Source organism: Chenopodium quinoa, unplaced genomic scaffold (genome assembly GCF_001683475.1).
Source record: "Chenopodium quinoa cultivar QQ74 unplaced genomic scaffold, ASM168347v1, whole genome shotgun sequence".
Taxonomy (NCBI): Eukaryota; Viridiplantae; Streptophyta; class Magnoliopsida; order Caryophyllales; family Amaranthaceae; genus Chenopodium; species Chenopodium quinoa.
In genome coordinates this window covers 6,768,025-6,789,823 of record NW_018744633.1, presented here as the reverse complement: position 1 = coordinate 6,789,823, position 21,799 = coordinate 6,768,025, and the positions used below count along the sequence as shown (strand labels likewise).

The 21,799-nt window shown below is 35.6% G+C and overlaps 3 protein-coding genes across 4 annotated transcripts; all 3 read right to left on the bottom strand.

Moving 5' to 3' along the window:
* Positions 1-3,107: 3,107 nt before the first annotated feature.
* On the bottom strand, positions 3,108-4,981 carry LOC110701531. The gene is made up of 3 exons (XM_021879165.1): positions 4,458-4,981; positions 3,845-4,127; positions 3,108-3,503 (listed from the first exon to the last, which is right to left on the bottom strand). The coding sequence occupies exons 1-3, from the start codon at positions 4,559-4,561 to the stop codon at positions 3,366-3,368; spliced, it is 525 nt and encodes a 174-aa protein (XP_021734857.1). The 5' UTR covers positions 4,562-4,981; the 3' UTR covers positions 3,108-3,365.
* A 604-nt stretch (positions 4,982-5,585) lies between these two features.
* LOC110701364 (4,5-DOPA dioxygenase extradiol-like) lies at positions 5,586-7,191 on the bottom strand. Its single transcript, XM_021879018.1, has 3 exons — positions 6,814-7,191; positions 6,129-6,502; positions 5,586-5,891 (listed from the first exon to the last, which is right to left on the bottom strand). Exons 1-3 carry the CDS (start codon positions 7,063-7,065, stop codon positions 5,672-5,674), a joined length of 846 nt encoding a protein of 281 aa, XP_021734710.1. The 5' UTR covers positions 7,066-7,191; the 3' UTR covers positions 5,586-5,671.
* Positions 7,192-13,964: 6,773 nt separating this feature from the next.
* On the bottom strand, positions 13,965-20,219 carry LOC110701363 (4,5-DOPA dioxygenase extradiol 1-like). 2 transcript variants are annotated; one of them, XR_002507341.1, is made up of 4 exons: positions 19,979-20,219; positions 18,305-18,483; positions 16,693-16,768; positions 14,634-14,722 (listed from the first exon to the last, which is right to left on the bottom strand). XR_002507341.1 is itself a non-coding variant. In XM_021879017.1 (2 exons), exons 1-2 carry the CDS (start codon positions 15,366-15,368, stop codon positions 14,162-14,164), a joined length of 813 nt encoding a protein of 270 aa, XP_021734709.1. In that variant the 5' UTR covers positions 15,369-15,592; the 3' UTR covers positions 13,965-14,161. The 2 variants fall into 2 exon arrangements, 1 of the variants encoding a protein (XP_021734709.1); XM_021879017.1 differs by lacking the exons at positions 16,693-16,768; positions 18,305-18,483; positions 19,979-20,219 and adding an exon at positions 15,117-15,592 and having other exon boundaries at positions 13,965-14,722.
* Positions 20,220-21,799: the final 1,580 nt, after the last annotated feature.

The following is a 21,799-nucleotide window of genomic DNA, read 5'->3' as shown; positions in this document are numbered from 1 at the left end:
ATACATGGACTTCTAGTTTTGGCGAACCTTTTCTTTGCATTACTGCTCATTGGGTGGATGATGATTGGTTTATTCAAAAACGTATACTATGTTTTCAAGCTATGGAAGAAAGGCATACCGGTTTTAACATCAAAGTTCGTATTTTGGATTGTTTAAAAGAATTTCACTTGAATAATAAAGTTTTTTCTTTGTCTCTTGATAATGCAACTGCAAACACAAAGTGTATTGACTATTTGAAAAATGACTCCGAGTTGAATTTGTTGTTGGGTGGTAGTCTCTTGCATGTTAGATGTTGTGCTCATATTTTGAATTTGTCTGTTCAAGAGGGTCTCGCTGAGTTGCAACCATTGCTAAACCCAATTAGAACAGTTATAAAATGGATTAGGATTACTCAGTCAGTTAGAAGAAAGTACATAGCTATGTGTAAAGAGAGAGGTCTTAAGAAAAGACAATGGTCTATTGATACCCCTACCCGTTGGAATTCTACTTTCAAGTTGTTGAGTGATGCTATAAAGTATCGTGATATTTTGACCCAACTTTACAATGAGACTCGTGTTGATCCTACTGAGTTAATAACCGAAAGTCATTGGACTAATGCTTCTTTTGTTCGTGATGTTTTAAATGCTTTTGATAGTGCAACTCATATTTTCTCTTATATTTATGAGCCTAACGTTCATTTAGTCATAATTGAGTGTGTTAAAGTTGTTCACACCATCGAAGAGCATATGAAGATTGATGGACTTCGTCCCGTTCTTGATAGCATGAAACGTAAGTGGCATACTTATTTTAGTGAATTTCCAATCATTTATGGAATTGCTGCTATTCTTGACCCCGGTGTCAAAGCTGAAGGTTTGGAAAATCTTTTAGAATTTTATTATACAAGTTTAAGTATCGATTATGATGTTAGTGAATATATTAACAAATGCAAATCTGTTTTGGGAGACCTTTATGATCATTATGCATCTATTTATGGTTTTGATTTGGCAACACCAACTACTACTAGCACTTCCGATTCTAGATTTGGTTTTCTTGATAAAGTTATGAAAAAAAAACACAAAGCATCTACATCATTCTCATCATCATCTTCTTCAACACTTGCTATTAATGATTATTTGTCATATCAACATGAGACCAACAACAACTTTCAAATTATAAAATGGTGGCAAGAACATAAAAAAAAGTTTTCCTATATTGGCGAGAATTGCAAAAGATATACTTGCAGTTCCCGCTTCATCTGTTGCTTCCGAGTCTGCTTTTAGTGCAGGTAGAAGAGTGTTAGATGAAAAAAGATCTCGCTTAACTCCGGAAAGCATTCAAATTTGTGTTTGTAAGAAAGATTGGGATCAAGCTGAAAGAAGAACTCAAGGTTTAAAGGAAGACGAAGACGATGAAGATGATCCTGTGATGATATTGGAGTCGTCAACGGATGATGCAGCTTCCGGGGATGATGATGCAACAAACATGGGTGGCTAGAAAAGTCTAAATCAGGTACGCTAAGAACTACGTGGGCTTTGATTCTTTCGGGATACGTAGGCAACTTATTTTTCGAAAATTACAATTTAATTGCAAAATTAAATTTTAGTTTTCTAAAGATAGGTCCAAGCCCCCCCCCCCCCCCAAATTTCAAAAGAAGTACAATATAAGAACTACGCTGGCTTTGATTCCTTATTTTATAATATAAGGATACGTAGGCATCTTAATTAAGAGCAAGCCATCAAATTGTTAATTTTGTAAAAATTAAAACACCACACAACCCACCCGACCCTAACCCACGAACCCACCCGACCCTAACCCACAAACCCACCCGACCCTAACCCACCTAACCCACAAACCCACCCGACCCTAACCCACTAACCCACCCGACCCTAACCCACCTAACCCACAAACCCACCCGACCCTAACCCACTAACCCACCCTTCGACCCACCCTAACTCACTAACCCACCTTGACCCGTCTAACCCACGAACCTAGCTCGACCCACCCATGACCCGTCTAACCCACAAACCCAGCTCGACCCACCCACGATCCGTCTAACCCACAAACCCAGCTCGACCCACCCACGACTCGTCTAACCCACGAACCTAACCCTGGTGTGTCCAACTTCTCCGACCCAACCCACGACCCGGCCCACCCTACCCTACGTGTGTCGTGCCGTGTGTCATGAAACCCCAACCCGCGACCCACCTAACCCTAACCCAGCTCGCACGACTCGCACGGTGGACACCTCTAGGCAGTGCTCATTGGCTGAATGACTAGTAGTATTGACTAGGTGCGTTAAATGTTTAGCGCCTCTTTATCTATTTTCTACTCCGTAGTTTCTAGCTTAATTTATTTCAGCTCTACTTAGTTCAGTTCAGTTCAATTCAGCCCCAATCAATTCAATTCAGTTGTTCTCAGTAGATTGGTACTAGCCCTTAAAGTTTCTAAACTTGTAAACTGCACTAAAAAATGGTCAAGGACTCAAGGTATAAGATGGTAACATGTAAATAAACAAAGGATGTACTTCCTCTGTCTCATAATACAGTTCCTGTTTTCCTATTTTAGAGATTCAAAATATTGTTTCGGTTTCTATTTTTGAATAGTATGAAAAATAATATGTAAAATATCATTATACCCTTAATTTTTTTAACTTTATTTATTGTACTCCCTAATTTAACCTTAAATATTGCATGCCCTGTCAAACTCTCCATGTGGTTTACAATTTACACAACTCTAAGCTTTGTCATACAATGCAGCAGACATGGGTACTAATAAGACGCTATTCAATCTTACCTAAACTCTGCAACTGCATATATCTTCAAATTGACCGAGCTTAAGCACAAATCCAAATGTGCAAGCTTTAAGTTGATCTTGAACAAAAGATGCATGAACCGTGTATACAAAATATTAGATTAGTCCAAACATAGTTTACTCCAAACGTATGGCCAATTAGTATAGCATTCCATTTTGATAAAAAATAACATTACCAAAAATATAAGTTTATAAATCCATTATCATGAGATCAATTTGGTGGCCATTACTCTGTAGTATGACAAGATGATTTTCTTAAAATTACCATGAATAAGAAAGTTTCCGTATATTGCAATTAGGCGAGAAAATTTTCACTGTGAGAGTGATGTGTAATTTTAGCACTTCGATGCTTGTCTTAGTAGTAATTTTAGTATTTATCAGCAGAAATTCATCAACCCCTCAACATCTGAAACCAGCCAATCTGCCATACTATTGTGATATGCATAAATGCATAATACCTACAAGTAACTTGCTATACCTCTTTACAGTTTCTTTATACAAGCCATGATAACCCAAAAAACAAGAAGATGATATCAGAATGTTAAAACTAACCCTAGGGAAAACCACCAAAAACATCACTCGCCTTGCTTCACCGGGAGTGTGGTCTCTCCTTCCAACAGCTCGATCACAGTTTCTTTTGCCAGAAGCCCCAAACCTCCGAGGTACATCACCACGCTCCCAACAACACCAACCCAAACAAATACGACAGGACCCTGCATACAGTTTAGACAGACTTCATTAATAACAAACATTGTTGTATCTTGTTTCTTACATATTGTAAACCAGCAACTAAGGGCTTGTTTGGCACTGTTTTTTGTTTTCACTTTTTTGTTTTTTTTTTTTGCCAAAAACAGGAAACAAGAAAAAGGTGTTTTCACTTTTCAGTTGTCAGTTTTCAATATTATCATAATTTTAATGGGTTTGTCTAATTTTTGTTTTATTACATGACATATATCATGTGAGTTTGAAAACCAAAAAAACCAGAAAACAGAAAATCACAACGATGTCAAACGAACCCTAAGCAATCCAATGGCACAATTCGAAACAAAATTACCTTGGTGACATTGATTGAGAAGTCACCCACAAAGGCAAGAATCGTGCCAAAAAGGCGAGCCACATTAACAGCCACCTCGAAAACATGTAATTCCTTGTAAAACGGTGTTTTGACAGTGAGCATATACACATACCAAAAATTCACCATTGTCATCAGGGCAAAACCAAACATAATCCAAACCATCCCATCTTCTGAGTAAGATGTAAATTGAGCAAGAAACCCCACAAATATCAAAGAAGAACTCCACATATAAGCAAATGCAGCAATTTTCTGACTTAACATCCTGCTCAAACAGTGGGATCAATGTCAATTACAGCAACCAAGAATCGAGTTAAACAAACAGAGGAATCATATTGTTTGTATGAGTTGCAGCAACTAAGAATGATCAAAGACACTAAAGATTAAAGTTGAATTGAAAACAAAAACAAGCATCGTCGTCAAAATTTCTGATGAAACTTGAAAAACTAGGGTTTAACAACATTGTTGATGAATTAAATGGCGTAAATTCAACATTGTTGAAACAATTGAACGTAAAATAAACAGTATATCAGTAATTTCTGATTAAAGCATAATAAAAAAAACCCTAGAAACTATAGAGAGAGAGAAAATGTACCTCAAGTTGATGGCCGTCGTTGGTCGAGCGAGTGATATGATCTCTGCTCTGCTTTGTATTTTTTTTAAGTACAATATTGCTTTTGATGCTTTTGTTATGAACATCTAAAAAAAATTCGGTTTGTTAACCATATATATCCCTGTTTTTTTTTTTCTTTTTTTTTTTCACCAAAAATTTCAAAATCATTATATACCCCTGAGTTATTACTACAATAATTCATCATCACTCCTAATGACAATAAGATAGGTGAAATTTGGTTAATTATTCATCGAAACCACATCCCTCCCCCATCCTCGAATTCACTTCTCTCTGTTTTTCAACCCCCGAAACCATGGTGAATTTATTGATATATGTTGAATAAACAAAAAACTCAAGGGGATGGTGAAAAAACCAAAAGTAAATTATATAAATGCAAGCCACAAGGTTCAATTTTAAAAAAAAATAACTCAAAAAAACACAATTTTGGTATGAGACAATTTCAGTTTTGAAAAGTCTTTTTAAAAAATTTATTGATTGCATGTCTACAACAGGATCAACCCGGGGCAACGAACGCCTGGACTACTCATTAGTTTTTACCTCAAATCATTCATACGTTCAATAATATGGAGTAACACTTCTCATATAACTCACGATCTATTGTTATATTTCAAACAAATGTGCTTCTGAGCATGTATATGGTGGTTGATCGCACATGACCAAAAAGAGGCCCCAAATTTGATATTTACTAATACAAATTAAAGAGAAAACTTGTTAATTAATCATCTATCTTCATATTTATCATAAAATTGCTAATTTAGTAAAATAATTTTGTTAATATCTTTAATAATGATTTAGGGCCCAATTTTACAAAGTTGCGTCGGGTCAATGTCATTGTTAGCATTTGTAGCCCAACCTCTCCTTTCGAAATGTACGTTACCATTGAAATTTGATTTTTTTAGAAAGTGAATTTCTAAAAAATAAAGATGTTTTCCATCAAAACTAATGGATACTTAATGATTGATTATCAAACACCTTAAACCAAAGTACCTAACAATTAAGATTAAGTTCAATTTTGTCTCGAACAAGTGAGATGTATTGCTGACACTTCAATATATTGTATATCCAACATATGCAATGACAAGCAATCTATATATTTCAATGCTTTTGTGATTGAATATTCATTACATATATTGAAGAAAACAACAACAAAGATATTACAACTACATGTCATAAATTTAGCTGGAAGTGAACTTGTAGGAGCCATGTTTTAAGGTACCACTAGACAAAATACCATTAGTCAAGACACCAGAGTACCAACTGCTATGTACAAGCTCTGCCTTACAATCTTCTCCAGCTGCACCAATCGCGACGTGTAATGGATAAAAGTGATCCGGCATTGGATGTGCTAGTTTCCAATTTGGTGCTTTCGTCTCACATTCATTCACTTCTTCATACCTTAAAATCATAATTGTCCAAACCATAGCTAAAAAATATTAGAAGACTAATTATTTAGCATAATCAGATAACTAAATCAGTTCCATAACATGGTATGTATTATCAAATATGTAATTGTATAAGCTTATTAAGCAACATACATAACATATCATAATTAGTACACTAGGTTAGCTAAAAGTACTTAATTTTGTACATGTTGATATTAAACTTATAACTTTGAAGTATCTATTAAGTTACCTTCCATTAGTTAGAGCAGAATCAAGCCAAGAATCAAACTCTGCAGCCCAAGGAGCAACACCATCACCATCATGAGTGGTATCCCATGAAGGATGTGTTGCACCACTACCGGAACCAATGATGAGTACACCGTCGTCTTTCAAAGGAGCTAATGCTAGTCCTAAGTTGTAGTGGTGCATTCCATCCAAGTGTGGTTGAACTGAAAGCTCACATACAGAGATGTCAGCTTCAGGATACATCAGCATGAGAGGTACCCATGTTGCATGACTAAGAACGCGTTTTTTGTCAATGTACACGGATTCGAACCCGGATTCATTGAGAAGTTTCTCTACCTTTTTTGCCAAATTTGGTGCTCCAGGAGCAGGGTACTTTACCTGGTTTTTAATCAATTTAGCAACAACTATATGTTATGCTTCCTATTTAATTATGTACATTAAGTCAACATGGGTAGTGATTAGGAACATAAACTTGCTTGGTTTAAAACGAGCTAACACGGGTAGTGATATAAGATTATATAGACACGGTCTACTTTTGGGAGACTTTCTTTGATGTTGATCTAAATAAGATTTTACCAACTAAGTTAGGTGACATCTACTTACCAATAAAAAAAAAACATATATATATATATACACGCAGATTAACTGAACCGATATACTAGTATTGAGAAGAGAGTGAGAAAACGGACCTGGTACAAGGAAGCAGGGTAAGTAACACCTTCATAATCATAGATTGTATCATTGAGATGAACAGAATTAACAGCAGGTTGATCAGTAATCCAGTGAGATGAAATGACCAAAATAGCCTTTGGTTTCTTAGAATAGACATTTTCTTTCCAACTTTTAAAGAATGAATGTAGTGGATGTACCTCTTCTATTGTCAACTTTGGGCAACCATGTGTTATGAAGAACGTTTCTTTCATCTTTTCTTCTTCACCCATTTTTCCACTTGAAATTAATTGAATTCACTAAAAAAAATTCTTCAATTCCTTTGATTTATGAAGCAAAAATTGTACTAACTCATTAATTTGTTTTGTGTATTAGTTCAAATTAATTTTTTTCAAGTCTTTTTAAATTTGGTTTAAGTGGTAATTATTGTTGGAATGTTAACATCAATTTTATAGTTCTATAATTACATGGAGTCAGTATTCTAGATATGAGCTGTAGAATATTGGGGTGTGTACTATGACAACTAAACAATAATATTGTAACACTTTCCTACTTAAAGTTGACCAAATAATTGTTGGTTTTAGGTAATCAGAAAACTTTAAAACCAAATATAAATCAACAATTATTGGATGCATTATACATTTATACTCCATAGTCTATACGAGATATGAGGCTACAGCAATTAGCTAGTTCGTAACTACCTCGTTTTAAGTTATACAAGCTAAGAGACGCACACAATGCGTGCGTGTGCAATATAAGTAATCTACCAAGCTCGATTTTTTTTTTCCACAATATTTAAAAAAAAAAAAAAATATTAGTAGGTTTAAGAATTGTTGATAAAATATAATTAAAAAAAAATTCTGTTGATGATGTCATGTAGGCTAAACAATAGAATTTGATTTTTCTTGAAAAATAATTTTTTTTAAAAAAAAAAGAAAAAAGAAAAGATGGAAGTTTTTTTTTTTAAAACTAAAGATGGTAGTTTTTTTTTTTTTTTTTTTTTTTTTGAAACAAAAGATGGTAGTTTTTAAAGATAGTAGTTACATTTTTTTTTTAAAGATGGTAATTTTTTTAAGGAAAAATTACCCGGATTAATCCGACCTTTTGCCCGTCCGCTGAAAATAATCCCACCTATCGATTATTTTTTAATAATCCCACCTTTACCCCCCGATCTTTTCTATTGCTCCCAGTTTACATGAAACCGACTAACAGGGTAAACAGTTGTGACGTGGACTTGGGTATTTAATTTTCCCTCTCTTAAACATGACAGGTCATCTCTCTCCCACCCACCCTCTGTTATTTCTGAACTTTCTCCCTCCCTCTTCATAACTTCTTACACAGAGCAATTAAAATTGGGTTTGAAGTAGATCAAAAGCCATAATTGAAGCTTCAACAACTATCGTACCTTGCAGTAAAGTCTGAAACTTCCATTTTTGGCGGAATTGCGACAGTTAAACCCTAAATTTCGCCATTTTAGGTAAGGTACTAAACCCTAACTTTTTCCTGTAATTTGCGATTCATTGCGTCTAAATTTGGAAACCTAATCAATTGAACTGGAAGTTGATGAATTTATGCTTGTAATTGCAATGTATTTGTTCAATATGGTTGTGAATTGTTGTTTTGTTGGCTAAAAATTTGCGCATTATGTGTTTGTTAATGTTAGTGGTGTATGATTCTTAAAGTCTGGGTTTTTATTGCGTGCTTTTGGTGGTTGTTGTATGTTGATTGTAATTTAGTGCATGTTAATTTAGGTATGGGTAAGATTACCTTGAAAATGTGGCATGGAGGTGTGTTTGAGACTGGTAACAATGGGCAGTTGCGCTATAGGAATGGGGAGGGGAGAACATTTAGCATAGACCCAGATGAACTTTGCTCCTTTTATTTGGTTGAGTTGGTTATGAAGTGTGCTAAATATGATGGGAGGATAAAGGGGTTTTTATACTTGGTTCCTGGGTTGAGTATGGTGGATGGTTTGAGGAAGGTGACAGATGATGAAAGTATGAGGGATATGATTCAAGTTGCAGAGAAGTACAGGGGGGTGGAGGTATATGTTATGCATGATGACAATGACCCAATACCCTTCCCCCCACAGTTACAGGCTTCTGCCAAAAAGAATCAACCCAAAACAGTCATGCAAAAAAAACTACCAATAAATAGGGGACCACAAATTAGATGTAGTCCAAGAAAGAAAAGTCAGCCTTTGACAATTAATGAACCTACCCAAAAAGCCCCTGACAGCTCACTAAAGCCAAAAACAGATGAGTTTAAAAAAGATTCCCCCACTGTTGAGTTAAACAAAGATGCTCCCACTGAATCTGTTCCCACTCCACCCACCAACACCTTATCCAACCAAAGCTCTTTTAGAGTTAAATATGTTATAAACCCTAGTTCACCAACTGCAACAACTCTCCCCACTCTCTCTTCTCTCATAGCACCCTCAAACACCCAAACTGACCAGTACAGTCATATGAGTGGGAAGATTCTAGGCCAGATAGCCCCATCCCAATTAATGACCTGATTCCAGATTATAGCACTGAGAGTGACCATGAAGACCCTCCATACAACCCACTGGTTGACAAGGGCAAGGGAGTGAGCTCAAAGCCTTTCTTTGGAGAGGTTTACTCAGATCATAGTGATGAGGATGTGGAGTCAGATGGGGAGCAGGGAGCAGATGTTGATGGTGATGATTTAGAATTAGAGGTTGAAGGTTTAGAGGAGTTAGAGGAGGAGTATGAGAGGGAACATGAAGAGATCTTGGATGAAGATCTACAATATCAGTCTGATAGTGGAGATGAGGAGTACAATATAGCTAGGCAGAGGGTTAGGGATACAACTGCCCAGCTAGTTGACATTGCAAGGAAGATACAATTGGAGGCTGCTAGGGGTTTGAGCATACAAGAAGTTGCTGAGAACAAGGAAGAAGCTGGGGAAAGTGCAGCAACTGGGGCTCAGAGTGATTATGAAGAAAGTGATGAAGAAATTCATACCCCTCCCAACAGTGGTGATGAAGAAGAGTTGATTCCAGGGAGGAGAAGAAGGTTAGGGCTTTTAGTGTCTAAGCATACAGAATTTAGCACATTTGTTTGGAAGGTTGGGCAGAAGTTTGCCAACAGAGAGGACTTCAAGGATGCAGTTGCTAAATATGGAATACTTCAGGGCAGAGATATGTTTTTTGTTGTGAGCAACAAGCAAAGATCTCAGAGATTGGGTGTAAGGTGCATAGAGAGCTGTCCTTTTTATGTGTATGCATCCTGGGATACAAGAAGAGCAACATTTGTGGTGAAGACAGTGAAAGGGGAACACACCTGTCAGAGAAACATGAAGAGAAACAGGCAGCTCAAATCTAGTTGGGTTGCAAAGCAGTTCCTGGATGTCTTCAAATCTAGGCCACATTGGCCTGCAAAGGAGATACAAGAGTGTATAAGGAAAGCTTACAAGATGTTGGTGACCAGAGACTTTGCCTACAAGGTGAAGTACAATGCTCATAGGTTGTTACATGGGTCAATGCATGACCACTACAACAAGCTTGGAAGGTACTTGAAAGAGATTGAGAACTGCAGCCCAGGGACAGAGATTGAGCTTGTAACTGAACCATCAAAACAAGGAGACCAACCTGTATTTCAAAGGTTGTTCATTTGCTTTGAGGGGCTTAAAAATGGGTGGATACAAGGATGCAGGAAAGTGTTGGCAGTAGATGCATGCTTCTTAAAGACTTTCTTAGGGGGTCAGCTGTTGGCTGCTGTTGGAAGGGACAGCAATGACCAAATGTTTCCTGTCTGCTGGGCAGTGGTTGAAGGAGAGAATAAATCCTCTTGGGAGTGGTTCTTTAGGAAGGTAGCAATGTGCCTAAGTCTGGGAGAAGGGGAAGGCATCTCAATCATTTCAGATGAGCATGTGGTATGGACTTAACTTTGTACTCATTTATTGTTAAATAGTTTACATAGGCTAGTTTATGTTGTGTGCAAACTTTGACTTGGTTTTTATATTTTTTTTTGGCTTTTTTTTGTGCAAATGTAGAGTATTGTGAGTAGTGTCTCAATTGTCCTACCTAGGGCAGAACATAGACACTGTGCCAGACATATATTTGCTCACTGGCACAAGAAATATAGAGGAGATGAGATTAAATTGTTGTTCTGGGCTATTGCAAAGAGCTACAATGAAGCTGATTATGAAGAGAACATGGCTAAGCTTAGTTCTCTCAATGTTGATGCTGCCAATGACTTCAAGCTGCATAGGCCTCAGTTGTTTTGCAGAGCTTTCCTCAATCCTGCTATCAAAACAGATGCAATAACTTCCAACATTGCAGAGACATTTAATGGTTTCATCATTCAAGCAAGGACCAAACATTTGCTATACATGTTAGAAGAAATCAGAACTTCACTGATGCAAAGGCTGGTAGTGAAAAGGCAGGCCATGATGAAAGCTACTGGTGTGCTCTGTCCAAGGATTCAAGCCAAGTTGGATTTTGAGAAGACAAAGGCTGCTGAATGTGAAGTGTAGCCTTCTTCTGAAAATAATTTCAATGTTAGCTACATATTGGATCAATTGGTGGTGAGGTTGGAAGAAAGGAGCTGTACTTGTAGAAAATGGGACATGACTGGCATCCCATGCTGTCATGCTGTTGCCTGCATCTATTTTGTGGGAAAGGAGCCTGAGTTGTATGTGCACTCATCATATTTCAAAGACACTTACATGTCAGTTTATGCAGGTACAATAACTGAACCATTTCAACATTTGTGTATTACTTTGTTAGTGTATGTGTATGTGTCACATGTTACTTGTGTATGGCAGGCTCAATTCGCCCAATTCAAGGTGAAAGACACTGGCCTAAAGTGTCCAAATCAATTGCTCCACCACCAATCAAAATTGGCCGAGGAAGGCCAAGAAAAAATAGAATCAAAGACCCCCATGAGAACCCTAAGAAATCTGGTACAATGACCAGAGCAGGGATTGAGATGACTTGCTCACTCTGCCAGCTTAAGGGACATAATAAAAGAAAGTGCCCCAACAAGGACAATGTGCAGCCAACTGAACCTGCTCCAAAAAGGGCTAAAGGAAGGCCTAGAAAGGATGCTCCACCACCAACTCAGCCCTCAATAGCTAGTCAGGCTGTGCCATCTACACAAGCTAGTCAGGTTGTGCCATCTGCACCCCAAGGACCTAATACAAGTCACTACAATCAAACAGCTCAACCCACCATACTAGGTAGAGGGGGAAGAATGATAAATATGAGAAGGGGCTCTAGGGGTGGAAGGGGTAGCGGAGATGGTGCTGGGAGAGGTGTTGTTACTGGTGGGAGAGGGGCTACTGCTGCTGGTAGAGGAGTGGATGCTGGGAGTGGTGTTGCTGCTGGGAGAGGCTCTGCTGGAAGAGGTGTTTCAAGTACCGCAGGCTCCAGCAGTGGTGGTGCAAGTGGGAACAGGGGTGCTGCAAATGGGACCAGAGGAAGGGCAAGGGGTGGCTCAAGGGGCAGGGGAAGGAACCAGGTGGGTTTTTGTTCTCATACATCCCTCAATTAGATCCTAAACTTGTTTATGGTGTGTACTTATTTCCTTGAATTTTTTGTGTTTTGTTCAAATTCCACAAGGTGTAGGTATGTACATTGCACCTGATGGATCAGCCCACACTAATCAAAGAAGGACAAGGTCAGCCATGGACTAGTTTCAGTGCAGTCAAACAAGCCAAACCTCCACTTTGCAACAAGGACCAACTCAATAGTTTCATGTCACTCATTAGACTTAACTATGTTTATATTATACATTTGGATACAGTCTTTTGATCATGTTGGGTGTGCTAATTCCTACAGCAATTACACCCAATTCATGATGTATTTTGTGTATGAATGTTAGGCCAGACAATGTCACCATCTTTTGTTGAACTTATGCAGCTATGTGATTATGCTACATGTCTGAATTTCAAGTATTGTGCAAACAATTGTCAAAATAACTTTCATTAACTCATCAATGCATTGCTCATTACATAACAACTTGGTCTTTGCTCAATACATGTCACAAATGACCACAACACATTACTTAACCAAACTAAACTGACTTCACTTTTAACTACCTACAATCATTTGCAATACATCACAGTCATGCCTTCAAAATCACTATCATGAAAGCAAAGACAATCTAAGAAACCAACAGAGAAATGGAAAAATTCTTTTCATTCCTTGTAGCCTTCATCAATTCAATTCGAGTGTGGCAAAGCTCCATTTTGGTGTCATCTAATTCATCCTCTTTACTTCCCATTTTCTTCTCAACCTTCTTCAATTCTTCTTTAAGGAAATCAATCTCCATTTCCTTTTCAGCAACTTGAGTATCTCTTTCAAACACTTGAAATCGTAGGTCATCAACAACTTTGGGGTTAACATGAGCCCACTCAAAGAAGCCACAGTCACCATCCTGCAAAAAAAAATTAAAAAAACCCCAATTCAATTAGAATGAAAACCCTACATTCAAATCCCCAATTTAATTGGAGCAATTAACCTTAATTAATCACACACATAATGTCGCAATACACCTGGAACTTACAGGCCATCTAGGGCATCCATGGAACTTCAACCCCACGTTCTCACCATTCTTAACCGTGCGTGTAATTGCTTCCAAACCACACCTGCACTTCATTTTTGACGCAACCAAGCTGTAATTCCTTGACGAAGTAGAACTACTTGACCCATTATGCCTCCTACTAGCCATTTTAGATAGATTTAACAAAGAAGAAATTTAATTAAGAGAAGAAAATCAGAGGGGGAGGTGTTTTTTTAGAACAGAGAACGAAGAAGGAGAAAGCAAAATTGTTGACCTGGCAATTTTTAAAAGGATTGTAACCGTTGGTAGCCACGTCATCCCAAAACCGGCTACAATAGGTAAGGTAACCTGTAGGGACCAATAGAAAAGATCGGGGGGTAAAGGTGGGATTATTAAAAAATAATCGATAGGTGGGATTATTTTCAGCGGACGGGCAAAAGGTCGGATTAATCCGGGCAATTTTTCCTTTTTTTAAATGAGAGGGGTATTTTGGAAAAGTAAAATTTATCACCAAAACCCCCTTTTTACGTCCACCATTGAACAAGAGAGTAGTTGTATTAATCTTGAACTAAACTATGTTGAATAATGTGAGAGTTCGTGATGGATCACTCAAAACAACAAATTGATTCAATTCCAACTAACTCGTTATTGATATAAATTACTTAGGATTATCTTCATGCATCAAGAAATACACATAATTTTCTTGTATGTCCAACAATGTGCACCAATCTACTTTGGAGCAAAGTCATGCACTAATTTTATTATTTTTCAACATTGAAGAAAATAGCCAACAAAATTAAAATAAAAATTACAATTACTAAATATTTATACAAGAAAGTTAAATGGAAGTGAACTTGTAGGAGCCATGTTTCAAGGAATTATCAGAAAACCAACTGCTATGAATAAGCTCTGCCTTACAATCTTCACCAGCAGCTCCAATTGCAACATGTAATGGATAAAAATGCTCCGGCATTGGATGTGCTAATTTCCAATTTGGTGCTTTGGTTTCACATTCATTCACTTCATCATACTTTCCATTTATTAGAGTTGTTTCAAGCCATGAGTTAAACTCTGCAGCCCAAGGAGCAACTTCATCATAATGAGGTGTATCATATGCAGGGTGTGTCGCGCTCCCAGAACCAATGATGAGTACACCATCATCCTTGAGAGGAGCCAGTGCGCGTCCCAAGTTGAAGTGGTGTGTTGCATCCAAACTCGGTTGTACTGAGAGCTCACATACAGGGATGTCAGCCTCAGGGTACATCAGCATGAGAGGTGCCCATGTTACATGATCAAGTCCACGTTGTTTGTCAATGTGCACAGATTTGAACCCTGATTTAGCTAGAAGTTCCTGCACCTTTGCTGCCAATTTTGGAGCTCCAGGAGCCGGATACTTCAGCTGATAATTGAATGAAGAATTGTGTTATTTTCCTTACAATATATAACTTTGTTTATAAAGAACAATGAAGAGCATTGTTATCTTGTTACAAATATTTAAAGTTGCCTATATAAGCTTATAACATGACAAGTTTTTTTCATGTTAGATTCACATAATATTCAACAATTTTACCTTTGAGATGAATTTAGTCCAACATTAGCTAAAAGAGAGATGAATTTCTTTAGTTGTATAGCCCTCTAGGAAGAGCTAAGTAGTAACATAGACGAGGTTTGACCATATGTCTTATTCATAACGACTTCATCTAGTATTCAATAGTTTAACTCTATTATCGAAAATAGAGAAAAATAAAACACAAAAATGAAAAATAAGGCAAAAATAGAGAATTGAGAATGACCTGATATAAAGGAGCAGGGTAAGTAATGCCTCCATAATCATAGATAGTATCATTGAGAATTACAGAATTAACAACAGGATGATCAGTTAACCAGTGAGCTGAAATGACAAGAATAGCCTTGGGTTTTTTGGAATACACTTTTTCTTTCCAATTTTTGAAAAATGGGTGTAATGGGTGTAGTTCATCTGTTATTAACAATGGGTTTCCATGAGTTATGAAGAAGGTTTCTTTCATCTTTACTTCTTCACCCATTTTTCCAGATGAAATTATATGATTGATTTTCAGTTTAGTTATGATTTATATACAATAGCAAGTTTTTGATGCCTTCCAAATTATAAGATACAAAATTACAAATTAGCAGGTGGATTAAATGGAATCAGTCTTTAATTTATTTTTTGTTTGTTAATTTTCTTATTTTAATTTGAAATTAAATGTTATTTTTTGCATTCGTTCCTAATTAAATCATACTTTGTATGAAACTTGAATAATACTTTTTCCTTAAATAATAATAATAATAATAATAATAATAATAATAATAATAAAAAAAAAAAAAAAAAAAAGAAAGAAAGAAAAATCTTGAATAAAAACTATTGGAATGTTAACATCAATTCCACAGCAGCATATCATATCAAGCTAGTTGTATAATTCAACTTGATCTTTTTTACTTTTTTAGTAAAGATCGAGCAATTTAATATTGGAGTATGATTTGGACAAGTAATCATCTTGGTTTTGAATAATTATTTCATTGTATTAAAAGGTACCAAATTGGTTAATAAACAAATTCAACGACCATAGTTTTATAAATACAAAGAAAAAGACTTGTTATGAACAACTATCATTTTTATATCCTCTTAATTCAACATTTATTTTCAATTTTTGTAAACAAGGATTCAGTGATTTCAGTCTACTGTATTAGCAGTCATATCTAAACGGCAGAATTTCACTTCAAGGAAAACCCTTCAGATAATCAGATCTATTTACAGCAAACACAGATTGATGGCTCATGGATGAAGAAAACGATATACTCCGTACTTCATACAGGATAATAACAGTTCAAGCTTAAAGAAAGCTATTGTGTACCTAAAATTTTATAATCAATGAAGAATATAGTGTATAAAAATTGAGGAGCAGCACACTGCATAGCTCAATCAACATTACCAGCCAAGGTATTGGCAGTGGTGTCTCTAACTCTAAGGCATACAACGGACCTTTTCTCAATTCACGGTCAATCTTGTAATGGTTATTGATGTGTGGACTGTGGTTGATGTGGACTGTGAAGGGTAATAAGACTACTGCTAAGCAACTTAATGTGAAATGAAGACAAGTCATTCATATCAAGAACTAACTGGGAAGAATACAGCTTAAATACCTATAAATGAAAATCATAAATCATACAGCATGTACCGGAGCACTATTATATCATGATTCATGAATTTTATTCGGAGTAAAATGCCAAACTATAATTTGCTGTGTATAATCCATTTTTTCTCTATTATATTTTGTTGTGTTAGTACTTAGTAGAGTTTCTAACTTCCTATATTATAATGAAGCATCTGTATGGGTTTTCGATAATTACGTATGTACTTTCATACTTCGCATCAAATATCTCTCTCAATCATCTCGCCTTATTTCTGAACCTTCTCATGTAATAGCTGCAAAACAAATATGAAAACCCAACCTTAATGACAACATATAAATGCAATAATCAGATGCATTGCAATGATAGCTTTTATAGTTAACTATGCAACTTCCACTAAAAAGATATGCAAAAGTGAAACTAGGGGCAAAGAGGAACCAGGAGATAGGTTTCAAAATTTCCTATACTCCAACAGTCCAACAGCTCCAAATGCATAATTAACAGATAATATGAACTTGTATTATAATCATCTCTTATATGTATACACACTTTAACTTTCCATTTCCTAATTCAACACATCAACTACTTCAGTAGAACTGAAGACAATATGAAAGTGGTGCCATTATTGACACCTAACATTCCAAGGCATACATACGGCAACCAAGACCAGCAGAAATGCATCTGATTGTTTTTTAAAGTATTGGCGATCCTGTTAGCTAGAGTTTACAGTAACTTATCAAAAATCTAAATCACAAGTATTCCTGCATGCACAGAAAGCATTACAGATCTGTAAGATAAGATGTGTGTGACAAATCTTTTCATATTTCATGTTCCATATACTTTAATAGAACATACTGATAAAAGAGAAGGCACATTTTAATGGAATAATCATGAACATGATGATCCTGCATTCTTTACATAGAGAAGTCATCACTTGAGTGAAATTATGCTAGGGAAAAAAGGTGAGATGAACTGAGGTGAGGGATTGTCCCCTCGATTATCTGCTTTTGAGATGAAGATGAGATGAGAATAGATGTTAACCCCCTAGGTTAAGGACTAATGGATGACCATAGACCATCATACTTTTGGCTTTGATAGCCACAAGAGAGAGATAAATAATCATTTGAAATTTTGAATCCTAGATGTATAGATTTTGGCCAGAGCCCTTGCTTGTAAGAGGAGCAGTCGTTCACATTCCTTAGAGCTAATGAGGGCTGTGAGTTATCCTAGCTTAGGTGCCTCAGGGAGTAAAGGTTATGTGTCTTAAGCATGCCATTCTAATTCAGCTATTTAAGTCGGACTACGAAATGACTAGAGAGTCGGGTCTTCAACACATGACTACAGAGTTCAGAACTAAGAAATGTGGCATCTAGGCTTTGAAGCCATGCACTGCATACGCTACCACTACATTACTACACAAAGCATAAGGCATAAGCTTTGGCTCAACCAATTAACCCTAGAAGTTAGCAGATCCTCTAAAGAAACAACATAAGCTTAGCTCTATGCAAACCCTTTCAGCAATAATGCAGAATTTGAGGGTGGTGGCGGCAGCATTTTAGGATTTCATCCAAGGTAAGCACACGCATTTATAATTCTATGCTAGTTAATTTGACAGTACATTCAATTTTCAAATTCTGAAGCAGCACAACTGTACAAGTTTTCCTCAGCAATGTACATGAGTAAATTTTGTTCTTTAGATTGTATGGTTTAAAATGTAAGTCTGAAGTATGAATTATGAGTAATGCTGTCCATTTATCAAATGAAAAATCAAACCTTATGTATTATTATGGAGAGTACAATTATGGATCAAGCATTGGACATGCTCACTAACCAGTTAACTCCAGGCAAAAAGCAAATCTGAATTGTGTCAAAACTTCTTCACCAACTTGAAATGCAGAAGCAGACTAAACTAATTGAACGCAAAGAGCTGATAATTGCAACAAGAACATAAGCCATGCACCATATGACAGCTGACAAGATTCTCGAAACATCTGAATGTGCCATGCAAATCTGACATGCAAACAGCATACAAAGTGGTCAAGTAAAGCAAATGAGTAAACAAACATGGACTGCTATCCATCACCCCCCCCCCCCTACCAAAGAGAGATAAAGAATGACAGCTTGATTCTATGAAATCCATATAGTCCCTAATTCAATTATGTTAGGCAAATCCATATTCATGAACTGCAATTCTTTCATGTTACGCAAAACAAATTTCATGAATTGCAATTCTTTCATTTGGATCTAGTCAGACCAAGTAAATGGAAGAGGGAGGGGAAACATCAGCACATCACAATTTCAGAAGTAAGTGATGCTGAAATGAGAAAACAAGATCTCCTTTGAAATGAAGAGTACACTCTCTCCAATTTTTTTCACCCATTAGAATATTAGATTACCATACTTCCATTGATTGGCCCAATGATCCTCACGACCCCACTCCATAATTTCTCCGTGAAATAGATATCCTAACATCACCATCAACTCATCCATTCCCAGTATAACCAATTCTTCATTCCCTCTACAGTACATGTAACCTTGAATTGTGTCTTGAACTCTTAAAGATCAAACAGTAGAATGTTCAAAAATCAAGGGAATGGTAATGTGCTAATCAGCTAGAGTACCCAACGCAATTCATCCTCACTACCAGATTCAAAGCTACATTCCCTATATAACTAATTCCGCTCAACTCATAGAATATTCAGAACTCAAGGAAATGGTAATATGCTCATTAGCTAGAGTCCCCAACAGGCAAACACAATGTATCCACACTACCAGAAAGCTCTTTCCTACATAACTTTCGTCAACACTAACAGCCACACCACATAGTAGAACCATAGCCACCCAGTACTCGAAATCCATTAGCAGTGGCAAACATAACATATTCTACACACTATACTCACATACAAACTCATTATCATTTCCGTAGTTTCGACCACACAATACTATTCTAACTCTACAAAAAAGGCAATTAAACTGGGTCAAAAAACTTAAGAACAATGCCAACTTCCACCATCAACTTTACAAGGGACTAAAAACACACATTTCCCAAACAAATAAAATGTGCAATTACTAATCTACAACTCTTTCCAGGATATCTTATTGTCACCCTACATCAATTGAACAACCACCAATCAACTCCCAAGCTTTTCAACACTTCAAAATAATGCTAAGGATCCTAAATTTCCAGAAACAGACTTAAATTCAATTCAATTAATGGCATTTCATCACAATAATCAATCAAAAAATAAACCCCAGATGAAAATACCAAAATCTAATTCATAATTTTTTCTTCAACATTAGAAAAAATCGCCAAATTTTTCCCTTGTTCTTGTTTTGACTATAGTCAAATGCCAATTTCAGGCCTCCATTGTTGAATTAAACAACAAAAAAATAAAAACCCAATAAAATATGAGTGAGTTGATAATTATACATCCTCAATTTAATGTAAAAAAAATACCCAAACATGAAAAATAAAAGAGCAGAAAAATGAGGAGAGAGAAAATACCAGGGGTTTAAGAAAAAGACTGAAATCTGAAAGAAATCAGAGGCAGCAAACAAAGCTTGAAAATCGGCATTCACACATCCTTTACTACGCGATCCCTTCCTTTGGTAAGGTAGCCCAATGCCCATACAAACAAAATTAAAATAATAGGAGAGAGAAACTCAAGGAAATTTCGGCGATGAAGTAGACTTTATTATTCTATCATAAAATAATTGGAAATTAAACACGATGTTTTTTTTTTTTTTTTTTTGTAAATCTTCAACCAACACTATTAAAAACAAAATCCTCAACAAAACAAAGGAAATTTTATGCACTTACATTTTTTTTTTCCCTTCTATTTTTAAATTTGAGTACGTCATACACAAATTCTTGATTAAAACGGATTTTCATTAATAATACTATGAAACAAATAAAGTGTAAGTTATGATAAAACGGGTTAAAGTTATCATAAAAATACCTTTTTATACTACAAAAGTTACTATTTTTATAACAAAACTTTCTCGTCAAAAAAAAAAAAAAAAAAAAACTTTACCCTTAAAAAATATTTATAATATATTAGATTAATTATATTCCGTATTAGTTTTCAAAGCATTTATTTATTAGAAATTACACATTAACATACAATCAAACTTAAACAAATTTAAAGTTTCCCTTAACGAGATTAAAGTTAACATAAAAAATTTCAAAGTTATCCTTAAATCGTACTCCCTCCGTTTCATATATTAGTCTCATATACTATTTTGGGTGTTTTAAAAAGATCCACCCATATTGAATATATTTCATTTATAACTTGATTTGTTTGGAATTAATTGATTTTGGATTGATGACATGACTCCAAGTAAGGAAATTTTTACCTTAAATTATGCAATTATGACTTGTGCTTTCCTAATAAAAAATCAAAAAAGTTAAATAAAGTAAATTAATTATGAATTATGCTGTACTTTAATGTTAGATTCCAAATATATTTCTTTTTTTATTTTATGTGATTAATTCCATACGGAACTAATATTATAAAACAGAGGGAGCATTACAATAAAACTAGTGTAAGCCCATCTTACACAAGACTTATTGCTTGACAAATTATTGTGTCTATATGAGTTGAAATTTAAATTAAGTATTTTTCGGATCTTTTTTTTATTCAGCTTAGATCGAGTGACGTTTTGACACTACTCTTGTGGGCATACACGTGATTGGCATTATGGGCTTTTGCTTCTACTATGTGGTGCAACCAGCTTGGCCCATCTATATCATACAGCCCTTATTTTTAGTGTTTATAAACTTATAAAGTACTAAAAAAATCCTACAAAAATATATAAGTCTCTAAAATGTGTCTTAGGGGTTGTTCACATTTATTTAATTTCAGTTCATTTCAGCTCAGCTCTAATTATTTCAGTTCAGTTCAGCTCAGCTCTAATCATTTCAGTTCAGTTCAGTTCAGCTCCAATCAGTTCAGTTCAGTTCAACTCTTAATTTTCCTCTCTCATAAAATATTCATTTCAGCTCAATTCAGTTCAGTTCAACTCCAATCAGTTCGCTTCAGTGAATGTAAAAAAGCCCTTATCCATTCTCCGTTCTTCTTCATTTAATCTGGTTTGACTTTAATATTATTTATATACTCTATTTATGGGATGATTTTACAGTAGTCGTTTGAAAAATGACTACCATATTATTTTAATAGTATACAATATGATTGGTTTATTTTTTTCACCTTATAAAATGGTCACAATTAGTCTTATTAATTATTATATCTACTATGCATACATATTTATTGAAAATTTTTATCCAATATATAATAATTTTTTTCGAGAAACTATAAAATAAGAA

Coding starts and splice junctions, on each gene's coding strand:
- LOC110701531 (XM_021879165.1), bottom strand. CDS start 4,561: ATGTTCATAACAAAAGCATCAAAAGCAATATTGTACTTAAAAAAAATA. Junction 4,128..4,457: donor ACGACGGCCATCAACTTGAG/GTACATTTTCTC, acceptor CTGTTTGAGCAG/GATGTTAAGTCAGAAAATTG. Junction 3,504..3,844: donor TCTCAATCAATGTCACCAAG/GTAATTTTGTTT, acceptor AACTGTATGCAG/GGTCCTGTCGTATTTGTTTG.
- LOC110701364 (XM_021879018.1), bottom strand. CDS start 7,065: ATGGGTGAAGAAGAAAAGATGAAAGAAACGTTCTTCATAACACATGGT. Junction 6,503..6,813: donor ACCCTGCTTCCTTGTACCAG/GTCCGTTTTCTC, acceptor ATTAAAAACCAG/GTAAAGTACCCTGCTCCTGG. Junction 5,892..6,128: donor TCTGCTCTAACTAATGGAAG/GTAACTTAATAG, acceptor TATGATTTTAAG/GTATGAAGAAGTGAATGAAT.
- LOC110701363 (XM_021879017.1), bottom strand. CDS start 15,368: ATGGGTGAAGAAGTAAAGATGAAAGAAACCTTCTTCATAACTCATGGA. Junction 14,723..15,116: donor ACCCTGCTCCTTTATATCAG/GTCATTCTCAAT, acceptor TTCAATTATCAG/CTGAAGTATCCGGCTCCTGG.